This window comes from Anguilla anguilla, chromosome 6, assembly GCF_013347855.1.
Source record: "Anguilla anguilla isolate fAngAng1 chromosome 6, fAngAng1.pri, whole genome shotgun sequence".
NCBI lineage: Eukaryota > Metazoa > Chordata > Actinopteri > Anguilliformes > Anguillidae > Anguilla > Anguilla anguilla.
The window spans coordinates 46,071,467-46,091,427 of record NC_049206.1 but is presented as its reverse complement, the minus strand read 5'-3'; the positions used below and the strand labels follow the sequence as shown (position 1 = coordinate 46,091,427).

General features: G+C 44.5%; 1 protein-coding gene across 8 annotated transcripts in view; it reads left to right on the top strand.

Annotated features, from left to right (window-relative positions):
* myt1la (myelin transcription factor 1-like, a) overlaps window positions 1-19,961 on the top strand; it is a 73,896-nt gene that overhangs the window by 50,098 nt on the left and 3,837 nt on the right. For 2 of the 8 annotated variants that reach the window (XM_035422745.1, XM_035422746.1), the window contains 13 exons: window positions 1,489-1,596; window positions 1,912-2,132; window positions 3,018-3,247; window positions 9,244-9,471; window positions 10,468-10,589; window positions 11,808-11,876; window positions 12,015-12,077; window positions 12,873-12,956; window positions 13,710-13,931; window positions 14,653-14,744; window positions 15,870-15,973; window positions 16,538-16,681; window positions 18,460-18,522. In XM_035422745.1, the coding sequence (XP_035278636.1) occupies window positions 1,489-1,596; window positions 1,912-2,132; window positions 3,018-3,247; window positions 9,244-9,471; window positions 10,468-10,589; window positions 11,808-11,876; window positions 12,015-12,077; window positions 12,873-12,956; window positions 13,710-13,931; window positions 14,653-14,744; window positions 15,870-15,973; window positions 16,538-16,681; window positions 18,460-18,522 (1,750 nt within the window). The remainder of the gene's footprint in view (window positions 1-1,488; window positions 1,597-1,911; window positions 2,133-3,017; window positions 3,248-9,243; window positions 9,472-10,467; window positions 10,590-11,807; window positions 11,877-12,014; window positions 12,078-12,872; window positions 12,957-13,709; window positions 13,932-14,652; window positions 14,745-15,869; window positions 15,974-16,537; window positions 16,682-18,459; window positions 18,523-19,961) is intronic. The other 6 variants (XM_035422751.1, XM_035422749.1, XM_035422748.1 and 3 more) reach the window with 6 other exon arrangements.

Below are 19,961 nucleotides of genomic sequence, written 5' to 3'. Positions count from 1 at the left end.
AGACAGACAGACACACACACACACGCACACACACAAGCTCGCACACACACACATGCAGAACACACAAATATGGTCACACACACATACACATACTCGCACACATACACACATATGTAAACACTCACACACATGCACATACATAGCCACATACATGCATATAAATGTACTCAAGCGGACAAATAGACACACTTACATACACAGACACAGACACGCATAAACACATGCTAACACATACACACCTCTCCACCCACTGTCGCTGCAGGCCATGATATATAGAACACCCCCGGTGGGATCTATGCATGCTGTACGGTTGTCAGGAGTGACAAGAAGAGGGAAAATGCGGTGGGGAGGGAGAACAAACAAAAATACATATGTTTCACTTTTTTCAGTGGCAGTTGTCATGGAAACACATCTTACTGACAGCAGTCCCTGTGTCAGCTTGTCGTGCGGCATGAGATTCTGTGGCTCTTTCAAGTGTGTGTGCATTCTGGGCTGAGCCTATTCATTTTTCATATGCTCTTTGTGTGAGAAGAGCTTGCAGAAAGCCCAGCTGTATATTTGTGTGAGACGGAGACTGAGAGCGAAAGAGAGAGAGGGAGAGACAGCGAGAGATTGAGAGAGAGAGAGAATGGAAAAGGATAGTGAGAGTAAACTGTGACAGAGAGGGAGATGCAGAAACAGGGACTTAGAGTCTAATGCATTTGAGTAAGAGCGAGAGCGAGAGTAGGAGAGAGAGGGAGGGAGAGGTAGATAAGGAGCGAGTTGCTTGGTGTTGTCCCTCTCTGTAGAGCTGCACAGACTCGCTCTGGCAGAAAGGCCTGTGATGCGGTCTCTCTTACACTATTCCCCGAAGCCAGCCAGCCAGAAACTCCCCCGTTCGTATCTGCAAGCGCCTTGCATTCTAATTAAAAACCGTATAAATAAAAACGTCATTCGACCAGCATGACTCCCATTCAAAACAAATGGATTCTCAGTGTTTCGAACCAGTGTTATTTTAAAACACTAAAAATGTTTCTGGACTCGAAATGTCACATATTCAGACACAAGCACAACATTCACCCTGTACACCTAGAGGTTAGTTTGTCTGTGTAGTGTAAATGAACAAGCCTGTATTTGCATGCTCATTTATACATGGATCTCTTTATCTTTTCACTCTAGTTCTACTATTACATGAACATTATTTTATTACAGGGAAGCAACATTCCTCTTTCAAATGTGCAAGTTTAACATGTTTTGGTGTGAGATGTTGATCAAGTGCATCTGACTCAATGAGTGCATGGGTGAAATTTTCAGTGTTAATTGAAGTCTTACAGAGTTTCTGAGGGTAGAAGGAGATCAGATATACTCTAGCCATGAAATGATTAAATACTGAAAATTTTGCTGTATAGTGGGTGGAAGAGGCAGACGTAGGTACTGGAGGATTTAACAGAGTAATACGTATTACTGTTTCGCTAACCTCCCCTCTGGTCTGTGCTAATTCTGTTTCAGCCTCTCTGGGTGTCCCATCGCTGCCGCAGAGAAGATGGCCAAGATCCAGGAGAAGCACCAGACCAACGATGGGCCCAAATCCAACCAGGCTTCAGACCGTGTGCTGAGGTACGGGGCTTCCTCTCTATCTGCTAGCTCATTGGGCTTTCTTCCTTCTTATTTTCTGTGAAAAAAAATCTTTATTGTATTCCACGTAAACATTCAAATTTCCGGTATTGTGACTTACGAGCACTTGATGATAAAGCATCCTATTTAAATAAATAATTCTATTATTCTGAGTAAAATTACACATTTTGCAATCCTTTCTTACTTACCAATAGAAGGCGTTATATACATGCACTCTTTTGAAGAGCACCCCCTAGTGGTTGGGTTTAGGGTTGCGTTAGTCAGACCACTCTCAAGATGGTGGTGGTTGTGTTCCAGGCCCATGTGCTTTGTGAAACAACTGGAGATCCCACAGTATGGTTACAAAAACAACGTTCCCACCAGCACCCCACGGTCCAACCTGGCCAAGGAGCTGGAGAAGTACTCCAAGACCACCTTCGACTACAACAGCAGCTACGACAGCCACCACCAGGTCTATGGGAAGCGAGCCATCGCCCCCAGGGTCCAGGGACGTGACACTTCTCCCAAAGGATATGACGGTAAGAAACAAACTGTTTCTCCTGTACTCACAGCCAAAACTGGATTAGTGAAAATCCCAGGGCGAACTCCCCTCCCTCCACTCCCACCTCCAGCCATTTGCATCGTGCTACGTGCTATGCTAAAAATTGCGCTATCGTGCAGTACCCTAGCTCCATTTTCTGTGGGAATTTTTGTGGGGTTTTTAATGCAGGCTGGGAATTCTGAGCTCACGGTGTGCCATCTCCCAGCTCCTGCTTTTGAAGCTGAGATTCTTTGTCACACGGCTCCTCTCTCTCCCCCTCTCACCCGAAATCACACTCACGCGTACTCTGCGCTTGCCATCCAACCGTTCACCTGTCTTAATGAGAGTTTCATGGATATCTCTGTCGCTCAGTCTCTATCTGTCTTTCTGTCTTTCTCTCTCTTTCTGTCCCTCTTTCTCAGTCTAAAAACGTATCAGTCTTGCATGCCTGTAAATTATTATTATTATTATGTGTTTATTATTTTGACGGAAGCGCTTGTTCTTAAATTATTTACTAATCATTAGTAGATACAGCAGAATGCTGACATCTCTGTCTGTATGCCTACCTTTTTTGTTACTCTCTCTGTCTGCATCCTAATGTCTCTTGTAGTCCTTTTATGCCAGACTGTCCATCTATCTATCTATCTTTACATCTACCTTCCTATTCCTAAAGCAATCCATTTAGTTTTGTGTCCTTGGATACCATTTTAGTGAAAGTAGTCTGGATTGATATCTCTTGGTGTGGTTGTGTGTGCGTATGCGTGTCTCTGTCTGTGTGTGTGTACATGCGCGTGCGTGTACACGTGTGTGTGTGTGTGTGCGTATGTGTGTTTTTGTGTGTGACTGTGTTCATGCGCATGTGTGTGTGTCTGTGCCGTCACAGTGAAGCGCTACTGCAAGACGTCCAGCCCGGCCAGCAGCAGCACCAGCAGCTACGCCCCGAGCAGCAGCAGCCTGAGCAGCGCCAGCAGCACCTGCAGCCGGAGCAGCTTCGACTACACCCACGACATGGAGGCGGCCCACATGGCCGCCACCGCCATCCTCAACCTGTCCACGCGCTGCCGCGAGATGCCACAGAGCCTGGGCGGGAAGCCGCCGGACCTCTGCTCGCCGGTAACCCCTCCCTCCCTCTTTCCGGTTGGGTTTCCCGGGGGGTGGGGCGCGTAGCACTGACGAAAAACGAACTGACCAATACGAAAAAAAAAATCCTCAGAGAACATCAAACGCTGAGAACTGAAGGCAGCTCCCTCGCTGCCTTCGCTGCCCGATTAGTCACCGTGCTTCGAACGAAACGTTTTCGGAGGTGCCCGATCACGAACCTGAATCGAGACAGACTACCAAGGCGAGCAGTGAGTACGTCATGAGCCTGAAAGTCTTTCACAGCCAGCCCATTTCTTTGCTTCTTTCGTGCGGCCCTCTCAATCACTGTTCTCAGCCTACCTGTTCAAGCGCAGTTAATGAAAATGTTTTCATTTTGATTTTAATGCATGTGTCTAGTAAAAAAAATAATTAATTAATTGCTTCATTGAATATTATGTAACCAAGTAGACTAGACTAACGTATCTAGGTCAGCTCTCAGTTGTCTAAGTTAGCTATGCTATAAAATTGAAAAATGATTTGTGAAAAAATATTCCACAAAAAAAAAGAGCAACCAATCTAATCTCTTAAAGTAAAACAGAGTTGGAACAACCTCTGAGTCATTTAGCTTCAAAACTTTACATGAAAAATGCTATCACTAACATTTAATAATATCACTAGCATTTGTACATGAAGTTGCCCCTCTGGCTGTCTTCCATTTTGGCAGTTAATTTTAGCACAGAATTATGGGATATCCTACCCGGTGAAGGATACATCAGGATGCTGCCTTCAGAATCGTCCAAATGAAGCCGCCTTAGCAGGCATCATTTCATGCTAACTTTTGAATGAGAAGCGCGTCAATGCCTTTGAATGCTCCCAGCACAGTCAGCATTTTCCCATTTGAGACACAGGCCGCATCTATCTGTAGCGGGATGGCGCAAAGGGCAGCGGGATTGGCCGTAAAGCTGATGACGTGGCGGGCGAGCGGGCGGGGTCTAAGGGAGAGCGTGGCTGTGCGACTGTCCTGCTGTTCGAAGGAGACGGGCTCATTATCCGTCCCTGCGTCCATGCGCGGTTTGATTGCCGGGTTCTGGTCCGCCCCGCCGTCTGTGCCTGCGGATTTCGGTGATTCTGCCGGGGGTATGGTCGTGACAGGCATACGCGTCCCGTCAAGTCCAATGACAGAGGAGTCCGGGAGAACGCGGGGTTTTCAGTGAAAGAGCTGAATACCAATCTTAGCTGCAGGCTTGCCATGCACAGGAAATCTGCTGGGGTATTTTTTTTTTTTTTTTTTTTTAAATAATGCTGTGTGCACAGCTTGTGAATAATGATGAGCAAACTTTATGTCCTGAATGCTCTATGCAAAGTTTCATGCAAAAAAATAAATAAACAGAAATTAGCATATAATGAAACAGTTGCCAGATGAAGGGTGTTAATAGGCCACCTCCTGTCAAATAATCAGAGGGGTGGGAGCGGGTTGTGCCTGCAAGACCTCTGGAGTGCCCTGCCACTGTTCCTATCGCTCAGACAGTGAGTACAGATGGTTCTACCCAGAATGCAAGAGGCCAGGAAAAAGAAGAGTTTGTCAGAGCCCCGTACAGCTTCATTGTCTGCGGATGCCATTAGCAAAAGGCTTAAAGAGGCCATAATTAAATGACGAATGATGGCACGGTCGTATGGAAATCCTGTTGAGGGAAAGGGCTTGTATGTTAAAGGGTGAGCTTACCCAGAAACCTAACTGTCATATTTTTCATGAACCCGTGATATACATCTGGGAAAAAATACACTTGGATACACGGTACAATTTTTTCTAGATTGTCACAGCATGTTCCTGACCTAAGAAGGAACACGTAATCACCGCCTTTTATGTCTGCAGATGCACAAGCATCTCGATGGGTGTTTCACTTTTAACTTCGCTGCAGCAAGGTTAGAGACCCAATATGTGCAATGGGGGGTCAGTCTCATGAAGCTGACCTGGAAGTGCTAAGCCATGTACACTGCAGTGGCTATGTCAGTATTTCGTTACATTTTACAAAAGATGGAGAGTGATGCGTTCGTTTATTTTACCCACTGCCTCATTTTCCCAGACTGCACCGGGTGGTTTTTGCATTATTGTGGTCAGTCATACACAGTCACCTTAATAGAAGCAGAGAAAGCAATGCATCATGGGATATTGATTTTCATATGGCTAAGTCATACCAGATGTCCTAGAGGACTGTGGCATAATGCAATGTGAACATGCAATAATGGCGGTTTCAGTCAGAAACCTCATTGAAATATGGTACAACTGCAATATGGGAAAAATCTAGATTTTCGGGGCACGCGAAAAGAGCCTGGAATACAGGCTGTCCCAGGAAAAATGGGAGATCTGGGCACCCTACATAATGGCGCACGTGGACCGCCTTTGCCGCATGTGGCATGTACGGCGATTTGTCACGTTCTCTCCTTCGTGGGGCGGAGCCATCCCTTAATCCCCAAACGCATTGGGTGTGCAGCAAGCACGGTGCTGTGCACAAATCCATATCCACACCAGCCCGATTGGGATCTATTCAATTATAATGGCGGAACCGTGGACTCCAGAGGCTGGCAGGTGGAATATCTGCATGGGGGGGTGGAGGGGGAGGGGGAGGGGGGGAGATTCCTGAGCGAGAAAAGGGGAGGTTGGGAGTGAACGCTGCATGCTTCATTTCTTTCGGTGGAATGACCCCACAGTCTGGTGCTGCTGCTCCCAAAGGCCAGTCCTGCCGAAAAAGGAGATTATAATGAGTGAGAAGTGTCAGAGGGTACATTTCCTCAGGAAATTATGTCTGAATATCAGATCTGTGTACTTAAACATCTTCATTTTATTAAGGCAGAAGTGCATTCATCTTCAATTTCTTTTTGCCACTGCAGGCTTTTATCCAACAGCTGATCAATTGATTATCTGATACATCTAAATAAAAACTGTTTTCAAATTAGATCTTGAAGATTATCAGTGATCTTTATTAGCGGTGTCTGAAAAGTAATATACTGATAAATTAAGAAAGTTTTATGGCAATGTTGAATGCCCCTTTCAAAAATCAAAAATCACCTGTGGCTTTACAGATGAGATACCACAGCTAGTAGGAGGCATTGTCGCAACTTTTTTACAACAATGCAGTAAGGTATTATAAGTAGGGCCACCAGTTTGTGTCCCCTTGTTTTCTCGCATGGTACTTCAGTGCTCCACCAGCTAGAGGTCACGATGGCCGCTTTTCAATCCCACTTCTCAAACAATTATGCCATTTGCACCACCTCAATAATCTAAGTTGATAAAGTAATTGCCACTAATTTAGCACGGTCAATGATTGACAGTAATGCTTACAAGCAACACTCAAGTGTTAAATTCATTTCGATTACTTACAACCGCGGACACGCTGCAGTATTTTTAAATGTTGTGCAGGGGCAGGATAGGTTTTGTTAGAAGCAGTGGGAAATTCCCACATTAAAAATGAGAGCAGTTGTATAACATTCATCTTGAACTAAAAATTAAATTAAGAAATATATCCGTTATTCAACTAGTCATGGTCTTCAATCAAGACTAAGTAGAATCAGATGCCTTAGTGCTGGTCTAAAACAAAAACCTGCACCCTTGTTGGCCCTTTTTGGATAGGATAGGACACCCCTGCTTTATATGGATGCATTTTTCTTTTTACTGCAGTGAAACTCAGTCCTGGTCCTGGAGAGCCACAGAGTCTGCTGTTTTTCTTTTTTTTTTAATTAAATCAGTGACCGATTCAGATTCAAGAAACCAGGTGACCTGAGTTAACTGTGCTGTGCTACTCAAGTGCCGCGTAAGTCCTATGGCTCTCCAGGACCAGGAGTGAAGACCACCGGCTCAAGGAGTATGCTTTTCCATCCCAAATCACGACTTTGCAGCTATCTCGCCAGTGGATCCAGATCATTGTTCTCATTTTGTGTCCTAACATGTTTGCAAGTTTCCATTTTATATTGTTGCCTGGGATGAAGTTTCTATAGAGCCATCCTGGTGTTGTTCCCAGCTGTTACCAATGAGGCTTATTGTACATAATGCAAAGCCAACTACTTAGCCAGTTTCTTTGGGTTGGTTACTGAGAGTAGGTCCCAGCATGTCTCCTGTACTGAACAACATGGTGATATATTCTTAGAAATAGCTCATTGAAGAAGCTTCATCCATTGAAGGAAGCATTGAAAGATGACATAGCATTGTATGAAAACACTAAGTTTGAGCCATGTTGAATGTATACGATTCGGTGTTAGATTTATATCCTGTTTATATATATTATATATAGTTATTTTTATATTGTAAGCCTAAATGAGAATTGCCAATACATGGGAATATTAAGCATTCAAATGAGTCTATTTGTCTATTCTATTCTTAATAAGGTCACAACAAATAAGGGTTTTAACGGCTAGGTGCACAACATTTTTTTAGCGGATACCTCCCTATAATACGTCTTCTCCAAGAGCTGCCATTAGCCCGCGCTTCCAGGTAAATCTCTGCCAGCGAGCTGCTGAATGATTAAATCATGTGTACTGCAGCAGAATCCGCTCCTCTCTCTCTCGCTCTCTCTCTCTCTCTCTCTCTATCTCTCCCTCTCCCTGTTGACGCGAAGCAAGCGGAGGCAGAGTGGCCGACGTTCCCCCAAGGGGGCGGGAGAAGACGCGGGCACAGAGCTCCCGGGGGGGGGGGGGGGGGGGGGGGGGGGGGTGGGGGGCGGGGGGGAGAGGAGAGGTGTGGGGAAAGGGGGGGAGAGAGAGAGAGAGAGAGAGAGAGAGAGGAGGAGGACGAGCAGCAGGCAGTCCCAGGAATAAAGACGGCAGAGCCCCTTGGGGGTGGAGGTTGTCGGGGGGGGGGGGGTTGGGGGAGGAGGAGAAGCAGGAGGAGGGGGGAGAGGGAAGGGAAGGTGGGGGGGTGGTGGGGGGGGGTGTGGATCGATGATGATTCCAGGCTCGGCTCTCGCCCCGCTCTCCCCTCCCCACTGCGGCGAGGAGAGAGTGACCTCGTTTTGAGGACAGCGCCGCGGCTTTGTGCAGACGGAGCCGCGCCGCAGTGTAGCCCGCTCCCGCGACGCCGCGGAGGGAGCCGCCGCGCCTCGCCGGCTCCGACGCCTCACGCCAGCACGTTAGCCTGCGCGTTAGCCTACGCGTTAGCCCGCGCCGCGCGCCTCCTCCTCGACGCGGCGCGGCAGAAAGCGGCCCTGAAATGATGCCGCTCGGACGGGTCCGGCCCAGCCCGGTCCGGTTGCCGCGCTGTCATAATAGACATTTCCTCTGCCCTTTCTGCTTCGAGGGGGTTTAACCTTCTTGTACACGCACGAGCACACTCATACACACGCGCGCACGTTCACAGCAGTGGTGACTAATGGGGGCCAGGAGAGACAGAAAGTGGCAGAAAGGGCTGCGTGAAGCTGGGAGTTAGTCAGACAACGCTGTGTGGTGAATAGATGAAGCAGAAGTGCAGGAGTTAACGTGCAGTCTCTCTTTCTCTCTTTCTCTCTGTCTCCTTCTCTCTCCACCCTCTCTATCTCCTGCTCTCTTTCCTTCCATCTCTCTCCCCTCTCTCCCTTTCTCTCTCTCTCTCTCTCCTTCTACATCTCTCCCCTCTCTCGCTCTCTCCCCTTCTCTCTCTCCTTCTACATCTCTCCCCTCTCTCGCTCTCTCTCCCCTTCTCTCTCCCTCTCTCTCCTTCTAAATCTCTCCTCTCTCTCGCTCTCTCTCTTTTTCACTCTCTGTCTCTATCTCTCTCGCTGCTTTCCTCTGTCGCTCCTATCTCTCGCTCCATTCTCCCCCCTCTCTCTCTCTTTCCCTTTCCCTTTCGCTCTCTCTCTCTGTCTCTCTTTCCCCTCCCTCTCCCTCTCTCTCTTTCTCCCCCCATTCTCTCTCTATCTCCCCCTCTCTCTCTATCCCATCCCTCTCTCTCTCTCTCTCTGTCTCTCCCTCCCCTCTCTCTCTATCCCATCCCTCTCTCTCTCTCTCTCTCTCTCTCTCACTCTCTCCCTCTCTCTCTCTCTCTCTCTCTCCCTCTCTCTCAGGGCCCTGACGCGGAGGTGAGTGAGAACGGGACGCTGGACCTCAGCATGAGCAGGCCACGCGACGGGCACGAGGGCAGCTGCGCCGTCCTCACGCCCCTGGAGCCCATGTCCCCCCAGCGCCAGGCCCTCATGAACAGCCGCTGCTACCAGCTGAGCGAGGCCGACTGCTGGGACCTGCCCGTCGACTACACCAAAATCAAGCGCGTCGACGAGGACGACCTCAAAGAGGTACTCCCGCGTTCGCTTCTCGAGTAGCTCCCAACAAAACACCAGGTCCTCCTGGTCATGTTGTTTAAAGGGTCGGGTACCTCTGCATTCACTTCTCAAGTAACTCCCAACAAAACACCAGGTCCTCTGGTCGTGTTGTTTAAAAGGCGGGGTACTTCTACATTTACTTTTCAAGTAACTAGCATCTAAACACCAGGCCCTGTGGTCATATTGTTTAAAGGGCGAGGTACCTCTGCAGTTACTTCTCAAGTAATTCCCAACAAAACACCAGGTCCTCAGGTCATATTGTTTAAAAGGGTGAGGTACTCCTGCATTTACTTTTCAAATAGCTTGCAACAAAACACCAGGTCCTCTGGTCATATTGTTTAAAGGGTGAGGTACTCCTGCATTTACTTTTCAAGTAACTCGCAACAAAACGCCAGGCCCTCTGGTCATATCGTTTAAAAGGTGAGGTACAAACAAACCAGATTATATTACCGTGGCAATGGTTATGGCCAACTCAAAGTAGCTGTCTTAATAAGTATTCAAATGTACCATGAAGTGCGTCCATTTGAAACGCTTCATTCTTGAAATGTCATTTAGCTTGTCATGCGGAGGCAGGCTGTGGGCGATTTGCCACATCTTGCCACAAGGCACCTTACAGAATATTTTTAAAACCGCGTCTCTCTCAGTGGGCATCGCTGTGCTCGTAGAAAGTGAGGATGTTCCTCGGCTGAAGTAAGTTCCATGGAGATCCTTTGATTTCACAAGAGAGCCATCTAGTGGATATTTGAGGAACTGTTTGGGCAGGGAACTGCTGTCCATTGTCTTAAAGAAAGAATGTGGCTTGCGTCAGTTACCCAAGAAAACATGAAAATGTGAAGTAACCTGTAAGGGAGGAGGAGCACTGTTTTTAGATTGAGTTCAGCAGGGTGATCGATGACATCACTGAGCATCTTGAATGTCGAGGGCATCTTTACCTCTCTCAGTCCCCGCCTCCTTCTGTCTCTCCCGCAGCCTGACGATTTGGATCCCTTCCAAGACATTCTGGAGGATCGGCAGTACCCCGGGGAGGTCACCGTCCCCAGCCCCAAGCCCAAGTTCGCTCCGTGCAAGGAGGCGAAGAAGGAGCTGATAACGTAAGGGCGAGGGGAGGAGCCCTCCTTCCCTCCTTCCCTCCTTTTTTTTGCTCCTCTCCATCCTTCTGCTTCACGAGAACTGAGGCTTTTTTTCACCTCCTGGCTGCTGGCTGCTGCACACAACCCAGCCGTCTCCTCCTTAGACGCGTTCCCCGCTGCTTCCTGTGCCCCCCCCCCCCCCCCCCCCCCCCCCCCCCCCCCCCCCGCCCTGGCTGTGCTAGGCAGTGTTAGCGATGCTTCGTCAAAACAAAATATTAGCATTCTGCCTTCCAGTAGCCATTTTCTTCCATTATAAAATGTAGCTTAAGAGCAAACTGCAGTGACAACAAAAAAAAAATCAATAACCTTACCTATCATCAATTTAAAATATAAGTTATTTAGTATTGCACATATTGCAATTATTTTGTGGATGGTAAAATGCGGGGTTCTGGATATGAGGAATAGCTCATATATGCCAGGGTAAACATCATATACATTACATGTAGAAGTACTGGACAATTTCATAGGTGTGATTTTATTAATGTATTTTGAATTATTCTTTAACTATGTGCCAAATATAAAAATAATGTATAATCCTTCAGTCCTTCATCAGAATGGTCATACAATGAGTGGTAGCTGAAAATTCCAAACACACAGTCACTTACTCACTCTCTTTTGGCTTTTTTTTTTTTTTTTTTTTTTGGTGACAGATGTCCAAAACCAGGGTGTGATGGAAGTGGTCATGTGACCGGAGATTATGCCTCTCACAGAAGGTGTGACCTCATTTCCTCAGAATTTTTTTTTTTTAGGTTTACAGTTTTTGGATGACCTTGGTCACCGCTGTCAGGGAACAGCGAGAGTCCAGCTCAGTGATCACCGCTTGAGAACAGCAGCCCTGTTCTGGCAACGGGGAGTGAGCACAATGAGTCAACATACACGTCGTGTATGTGTCTTTAAGAACGTATATGAATTCTAACCCACGCTGCGCAGCAAGCTCCAGACATTCCACTGAACCAAGTGCAGCAGGAGGCAGAAACGTGGAGTTACATTTAATCCTGCTATAGGAGTACCTCTTAGCATTGAACTAGCCCCCAGCACCCCCAGCGCATGGCACTGCTCGCCATAGCTTGCTCGCATTTTACAGCCTTTGTTTTTTGTTGTTGTGCTGTGTCATATTTCACACTGCCCTAGCTCTCCTTTTTTCTCTCTGCTAAAATTCCTCTGTGATGCGTTTTGCAGTCTGTCCGGCTGTCCTCTAGCTGACAAAAACATGCGGAGCGTGATTCCCACCAATTCCCAAGACCTCAAGTAAGGCGCTCGCTGTTTCGTTGCTCAATTACATTTGTCTGTGGGGGGCGTGCCAAACGGGTGTTTTTGTTGTCTGGCCCCGCCCCGAGCCCCTCCCGCCCATCCTCACGTAGTTTCACGCCCTGCTTTTTGTCCCAGGTGTCCCACCCCCGGATGCGACGGTTCAGGACACATCACAGGAAACTATGCCTCACATAGGAGGTAAATTTACCCAATGGCAACGTAACTCCAGCAGTGGGGGGCAAAAAAAAAACAGATATATAAAGCAAGCGGAACGAAAGCCAGCGTATAGAGAGGATGCAAGGTGCATGGCTGGAAATATCTCTTTTACCCCATCGCTGGAGTTATGTCTAATCCTAATTGGACTTAATTAGGTAGGTGACAGAGTATTAAGATATAACTCCAGCGTATTTACAATTGGTTAGCTGTTTGAAGTTCTAATACGGATTGAGTGTTTGCTCTACTACAGCATATAGAAAAGTACAGATTCAGATTTTTTAAATCTTTTTTATGATACTCTATCAGCCCTATGAAGATGAAAAGGGGTACTTCTCAATACAGTAAAATGTCCAGTGTTAATTGTGGCCATACTGTATGCACCTTGGAAGAGTCAATTTAACACTGAACATTTTACTGTGTATGCTTAGTTTTTGGTTGATTATTCTTGGCTGTTAAACCATTAATTGAATATTAAATTAATTTTTATTACCATTTCATTTAAGAGGCTTGAACAAACTGATCTGAGTTGTGGGATAATGTTAGTGCTATCTTGGCATAACACAACGCATTTCCAACTACATATTGGTTTCATTGCAATCCCACAAATGCTAACTGTCAACAGCTGTTAAACCCATCTGTACAGCTCGCACCAAAAAAAAAAAGCATGCAAATGGCTGTCTAGTACCAGGACTGGTAAAAACTGTCTTAAAAGATTTTACAGTGCTTAAACATCAAGGGTAGTGGCTTAAATAGCTTCATTGATGTCTTTCTCTGAAGTCTATCGGGCTGTCCTCGAGCCAAGAAGAGCGGTGTCAAGATAGCTCACAGCAAAGAAGATAAGGAGGACCAGGAGCCAATCAGGTACCACGTCAGGGCTCAAAAGCCAATTGCTCATGTGGGTTTTTTTTTGTGCGTGCCCTGGGAAGCTCATTTTTCCTCATACATTTCCGATGTGGCTTTCCCCACAGTGGGTAGTTCTCCAGCACATCTGAATGCAGATAGAGGAATGAACACAGAAATGTATTGTCTTTGGTCATTGAGGAGTTAAAGCTATTGCGTTTGAGGGATGCCATTTGCATTTCTTGATGTTGCAGTAACATTATGAAGTAATGGCAATATTTGATAGCTGCTTCGATCATGTTGCCTCCAGATAATGTGGTTTTAAAGTGATACTTTTGAGTGGTCATCCTCACTGCTGTGACTAGCTTTAGATGGAGCATCCTCATTAACACTGTATTGATAACGACATCAGCAAGAACTTTTCTGATGGGGCGGCAGTGTAGTAGATTCCCTGGTAGGACACTGCCGTTGTACCCATGAGCAAGGTACTTAACCTGCATTGCTTCGGTATATATCCAGCTGTGGATATATGTAAATGCAATGTAAATGCTATGTAAAAATTGTGTAAATCACTCTGGATAAGAGCGTGTCCTAAATGCCTGTAATGTAATGTAATGTTCTTAAGGGCACATTGGAATTTTGTCCCCCAGGGAACGCATTTGGCGAGACACACATTTTTAGCTAAAGGCCTTCGGTGGTATTTACAAGCGTGCTAATGCACGCAAAACACCATTGCCACCCTGCATGGCCATCCTACTTCGCTCCTGCCCACAGGTGTCCTGTGCCCGGCTGCGACGGGCAGGGTCACGTGACGGGGAAGTACGCGTCCCACCGCAGCGCGTCGGGCTGCCCCCTGGCGGCCAAGCGGCAGAAGGACGGCTACATGAACGGCTCCCAGTTCTCCTGGAAGTCGGGGAAGACCGACGGCATGTCCTGCCCGACGCCGGGCTGCGACGGGTCCGGGCACGTCAGCGGCAGCTTCCTGACGCACCGCAGGTCAGCGCTCTCTGCTTTGCTTCTCGCGGTGGCGTGCGCGGAAGGGGTCGGGTTTCAATCCCAAACAGGATGCCGCTCTGGATACATTGAATTCATAGGCAATGTGTGTTTTAAAAAAAGCTGAAATTACAGAGCACAGAGATCATGTAATGAACAATGTGTGTGTGTGTGTGTGTGTGTGTGTGTGTGTGTGTGTGCTTGTGTGTGTCTATGTGTGCACGCACGTGTGTGTAAGGTTGGGTGTGTAAGGCTCTCATCTGTAAATGAGAGCATGCATCTATGTGTGATTGAAAGGTGTGTGTTTGAAAGAGAGAGTGTATGTGTGCATGTGTTTATTTTTTTTTTATTTTAGCATTTTTATCTTAAATTTTATCTTAAATTTGTGTGTGCACTAGTCTCTATTGTTTTATTGTTTTACTTTTTTATTCTTGTTTTAACATTGTTTCTTCTCGGTCACATTTGCATTTGTATGGAAAGCACTTTGAACTGCTTTTAGTTGCATGAAAGTTGCAATATAAATAAAGTTTGATTGATTGATTGTGTGCATATGTGTGTGTGAGAGAGAAAGAGAGAGAGACAGACAGACAGAGAGACAGAAAGAGAGAGAGAGAGAGACAGATAGAGAGAGAGAATATGCGTGAGTAAGCCTACAGGTATGACTGTGTGCAAGCGTACATTTGGTGAAGGCATAAGCGAACGCCACTCTGAATTGTTTCCCAAGCCTGTCTGGTTGTCCCCGAGCTACTTCAGCCATGAAGAAAGCCAGGCTGTCTGGAGTGGAAATGCTAACAATAAAGCAGCGGGCAAGCAAAGGTAATCACTTCTCCCGCTCAGCTCGCACAACTCACAATGGGCTCAATTATACTTCCGCAAGTGCTAATCATTTTTCTGCCGCGCAGGGATACGCCGCGGCCAATCGCGGCTCTGCGTACGTAACTTGCTGCTGCGCGAGAACAAATCACATTCCTCCTTTATGGTCACCTGCTGTGCTGCAATCACTCATATGCCATAGTTGCATGTGTGATAATTGGCTCTATTGTTTCTGATAGTGAATAGACAATAAAACCAATCATGTATCGGCGTGTGCCCTGACCAGCTCTGTGGTGATCCGTGTGTAATGGTGATCGTGTTGACTGCCAGGCAATCAATGGCGCATTCAGAGTAATAAAGAGTACAGATGAAAAGACAGGATATGCTCTAAAACCACTTTGTTTTAGCTAATTTTCCCAATGAGCAATCTAAATATATGTTTATGAATTCATATTGCCAGCCCCCCACCAATCAAACTTACCGTAAATCTTAACGGTAACACAAATGTACATACGTATGTTAGAAAGGCCAAATGACCCATAAACAACATCATAATGCCTCCATAGCGGGTCCTCAATTAGCAAGCATTGACAGTTTCTCGCAACTGTTAATACAACATTGTGTGGACGAGGGGAGGGATATACTATTGACGAATTTCACCAAAAATCTGGATTGTATGGCAGTATAACAAAGTAAATTGTGATATGATGTGAATGCAAGCGCATCCTCCTTTTCTGCAATTCAAAAAGCCCTTGGAGATGAATCCAAGTGTACTAACAGATGTTACATTTACTTCTTAAACCTTATACAAGCTCATACATTACTATCATTACGTTACGCAGCCACACAATGTATGCTTATGTAAGCTCTGTTGCCTGCTTGAATACATTCATTTTACTTTGGAATATTACAACATGAATATTACTTTTTGAAACTGGTGAGCCATCACTGTGTTTCCAGCCTGTGTTATGCTGGTCTTGATGTGCAATTTTATATGAATGATTAATTAGTGATACATTATATATGCTAGTATCACACAGTAAACGCTTAAGCTAAGTCTGAGAGTAATGTTTCCATGTATTGGTTTGCTTTATGATATGGCTTTCTAACCCCATCTTCATTTTGCAGGAATAGAAAATGATGAGGAAATTAAACAGCTGGATGAAGAAATCAAGGATTTAAATGAATCCAATACACAAGTTGAATCAGATATGATTAAACTTAGAACACAGGTGAGATATTTGCTGCAGATGTTTATGTGAGAAGTATTTGGATGCAGATAGATTTAAGTCATAGTATGTTTATCATGAATAGCAACACAAATATAGCTGGAGCATACAAAAGGAAGTGTATGCGGGGGGGGGGGGGGGCTAATCTGTTGTACAATGTACTAAGCATGATTTTTTTTTCTGTAAATATCTGATTGTCTAAGTGGATATTGTGTCGTTTAATAATCATATTTCTTTCAGTAAATTTACAGATTTCTCGACTGATATGTAAAATGTAATATGGTACTATAACAATAATGTACAATTATAATGCTATATAAAATAATATTATCATTTTATTAGTAGCGGTGATAGTAACTATATATATATTGTACAGAGTACAGAGCCAAACGTTATGGAGCTCATAGTAGGGGCTTGTTAGACATATGAATATGTCCTATAAAACTGAAGATATAATGTATAGTTTTTCCAAATACATCCTTGAAATGATATCCTGCGTTCTGCATGGCTTCAGCGCGATCTGTCCTGGTGTAACAGGTAATGGCCTTGTGTGTGTGCTCCCCCCAGATCACCACAATGGAGACTAATCTGAAGTCTATAGAGGAGGAGAACAAGGTGATTGAACAGCAGAATGATTCCCTACTACACGAGCTGGCCAACCTCAGCCAGTCCCTAATAAACAGTTTAGCCAATATCCAGCTCCCACACATGGTAAGAGTCACCAGACAGACGGGGCCACGCAAATAACCGAAACGGTGTTTACGAAATGGGTTCTGAGGTTAAGGGGAAACTGTGACAAACGCCGTGTTCTTCGTGATTTCCCGGAGAAAACGATGCGGGATTTAGACCTGTTTGCAGCAAAGCGGGAATGTTGTGGTTTGGAGGTGAAGGAAATGAAATGCTTTAAAATGGCTTCTTCAGAGTTGCTGTTTGTCAGGACCTAACGCAGCCCGCCTGCAACGCTATAAAATGTTGTGCTTGCTGGGCGCAGGTGAACTGAAACGGGGCGGGGAGTTTGGGGGACTGTGCGCACTGAGGACCCAACTGCTGAATATTTAGCAAATTTTACTGAATTAGACTGAAATTCCACCTGGAGCTCTCCTCCTATGGCCTTAGTGTGCAGTACCTCAGTACATTCTGCTCACATAAATATTTTTACATTTTTGATAGATTCTTTAAAAAGTCTATTCGTGAATTTTCATGGCACATCCAAGTCATGAGTCGAAGAAAAACAAGGAAAATAATGTAATATATGAAAGTTACAATTTTTACTATGCCACACTGAATGAAACTGGACACTGTTCTAAGAATCCCGTTTTCATTAAATGACCAACGATTAGCGCTGCAGCACACGCAGTAGGCTACACTGCTACTCAGCATTGCCTGGTGTGCATACTTCCCATTTTTGGAAGTCTGAGTGCGGGCATATACATATACAGTAAATTCACTTTCAACCCGTTTTCATTATCCAGCTTTCTCTTGTCATTTCTACTCTCCATGAACAACCATTTTACCTGTATTAGTTAGTACTTTTCTAAAAGGTTTCCAAGGAAAGCAAAGAACGGCTATTTTTGTCGGTCTTTACGATGCTTCCAAGACCTCTCACCTCAAAACAAATTGTTATCAAAATTTAAAAAACAGTTCTAATTAAAAAGTTATGATTGAATACTTAATTATGTAAAACAAACTGGTGAATGCACTGTAATTCTCGATTGGACAGTCTTGAGTTTTTTCATTATCTGTTTGTCTGCCTGTGTTTGCTGCCTTGGACAAAGCTCAAATGTACTCCACGGAATAGGGCCCTGGTCATTACTGTTAACTGTGTTATGAGCTATGTTCACTTGCAGGGGTTATTACCGAGACAAAGCTGGGCTTTCACCATTTGCTTCTTTATGTCATTTTATTTGCCTCTGTTTTGTTGTTCGGTCAACTTGCTTGCTTTATTTTGACTGTCTGCATTAAGTTGAAGATGCCCCCCCCCCCCCAACTCCACAATCTGATTCCCAAGAAATAGCAACACAGATGTCCTGTATCATGTGGTCATGTGACATCCAATGAATATATTTACGTTGATGATCAGAATATTTGTGTTCACATGACAATGAGAAAACAATCATGTGACCCAACTGAAACTGAAGGGGTCTGTTTTTATTTTGGAAAAATAAATCAAAAAATTCTGTGCAGATTTTGATTTGGGTGGCAATTTTTTACTCACTATATACATTATTCTACATACTATCAAAATCAGTCTCTGCAGAATCTGCACAGCATTGCCCCAATGTGCTATGAACTCAACATGAAAAGGTGTTTCTTTGCAATGTAGTCCTTCTCCACATTTTCTGTTGTGTTCAAGCCAAAAAAGCACAGGCCCAGTTCACCAATCGTCCTCTGTCCATGGCTGTGTCCTGCCCCCACCCCATCTCCAGGTGTGAATAAAGCGCCTTTTGTACAGCAGGCTAATAGAATTTTCTTTACACCTTTCCCCGTAGAAACTGCTGCCACACAAAGACGCCCCCATTAGAAATCACAGCTGTTTACAGACGCATCCGAGAGTAAGACCATCGTTTCCATAGTCCCAGTCTCCATTTTGTGCTCTTTCATGTATTCCTTTGAAACCATTCTCCTTTTCCATGTACACACCGCAGTGTCTGCCTAGCACGGGTGAACATCAGTGAGAAAACACAGATCCTCCACACCCTAGTTGGACCAGGGTCTCAAAATTGCAAGCTTACAAGCATAAAACATAAAGATACAACCAAAATCAGATAATTCCAACAAACATAAAACAAAAAACAAACTGCATAAAACAAACTGAGGAAATAAAACATAATTAAGAATGTGTTTTTTACATTTATGATTATTTGTATGGCCATATCTTTTCAAGGTTATGTGATGGTGGCAATGGCCTCAAAAATAGGATTTAATTCAGTATTGCATACTGTATTAATTTATTTAAAATTCAGTGGACCCAGGAAATGAATTTTTTGTGCGTCTTATCTGATTGTGAGTATTCTCATTTCTTGCCCTTGAGTAACCATGAAACTTCAAGAGCATAAATTGAAATTAATTCCTTATATTGAAAATACAAATGTATCTTCACCATAATTTTGGTACAGTCAGGAACAGGTTTTTCCAGAGGACTGCACATTTTATTCTCAAAGAGCTACATAAAACATGAACTAATATTGAAGTTAATATTGAAATTTGTTCTCACACTGGTGTAAACTATCTCTATACTGTCCTTCAACTAGTCGAGGTTTCTGACAGGCTCAGCTGAGAGTGCCTCTAGCCCCACCTAGTGGATAATATTTGTATACACAGTCTCCACTAGACTGAGCCACATTCATTTGCATCTAGTGGACTGGGTTACGGTTACTAATCTATGACTTAAGGTATCTGACATAGGAGTTAGAGGTTAGAATATTTCAGTGGAGACACTTGTGCTTTTGAAGCAGATATAGATATCAGTAAAATATTTTTGTCTAGAAACATATTGAGCATGTCATTTTCAATAGTTGTAAAATGATGTGAGGGGTAAAGTCCTCTTTTTGACAGAACAGAGGAAGTGCCAGATAGCATATGGCCCTTCCTCTGTTTTGCACCTGTTAAACGTGCCTGTGTGTGTTAAGCCACACTGCACCGCAATGAATCATTTACTGAAGTGAGAATAGCTGTTTATATTTGAGAGGGTAGAGAATATCCTAAGACTAGACTAGTGTAGTAAAATTGTTTTGATGACATAAATATAACTTTAGACATTTTATATTACATTAAATAAATATTGCACAGGTCTTTATTTCAGAAAAATATGGGCAATTATTCTTACTATTGATTTAGACTCTTTGGAGATTTTAATGAATTATTCAGAGAGAAGTCAAAATCTTTATGGAAATTTAAAACACAGGCTAATGATTTGCTTGGAAAAACACTTACCAATACATACAAACCAAATGAGTTTCACAAAATTGTTCTGAGAATCAGGCAAATCTAT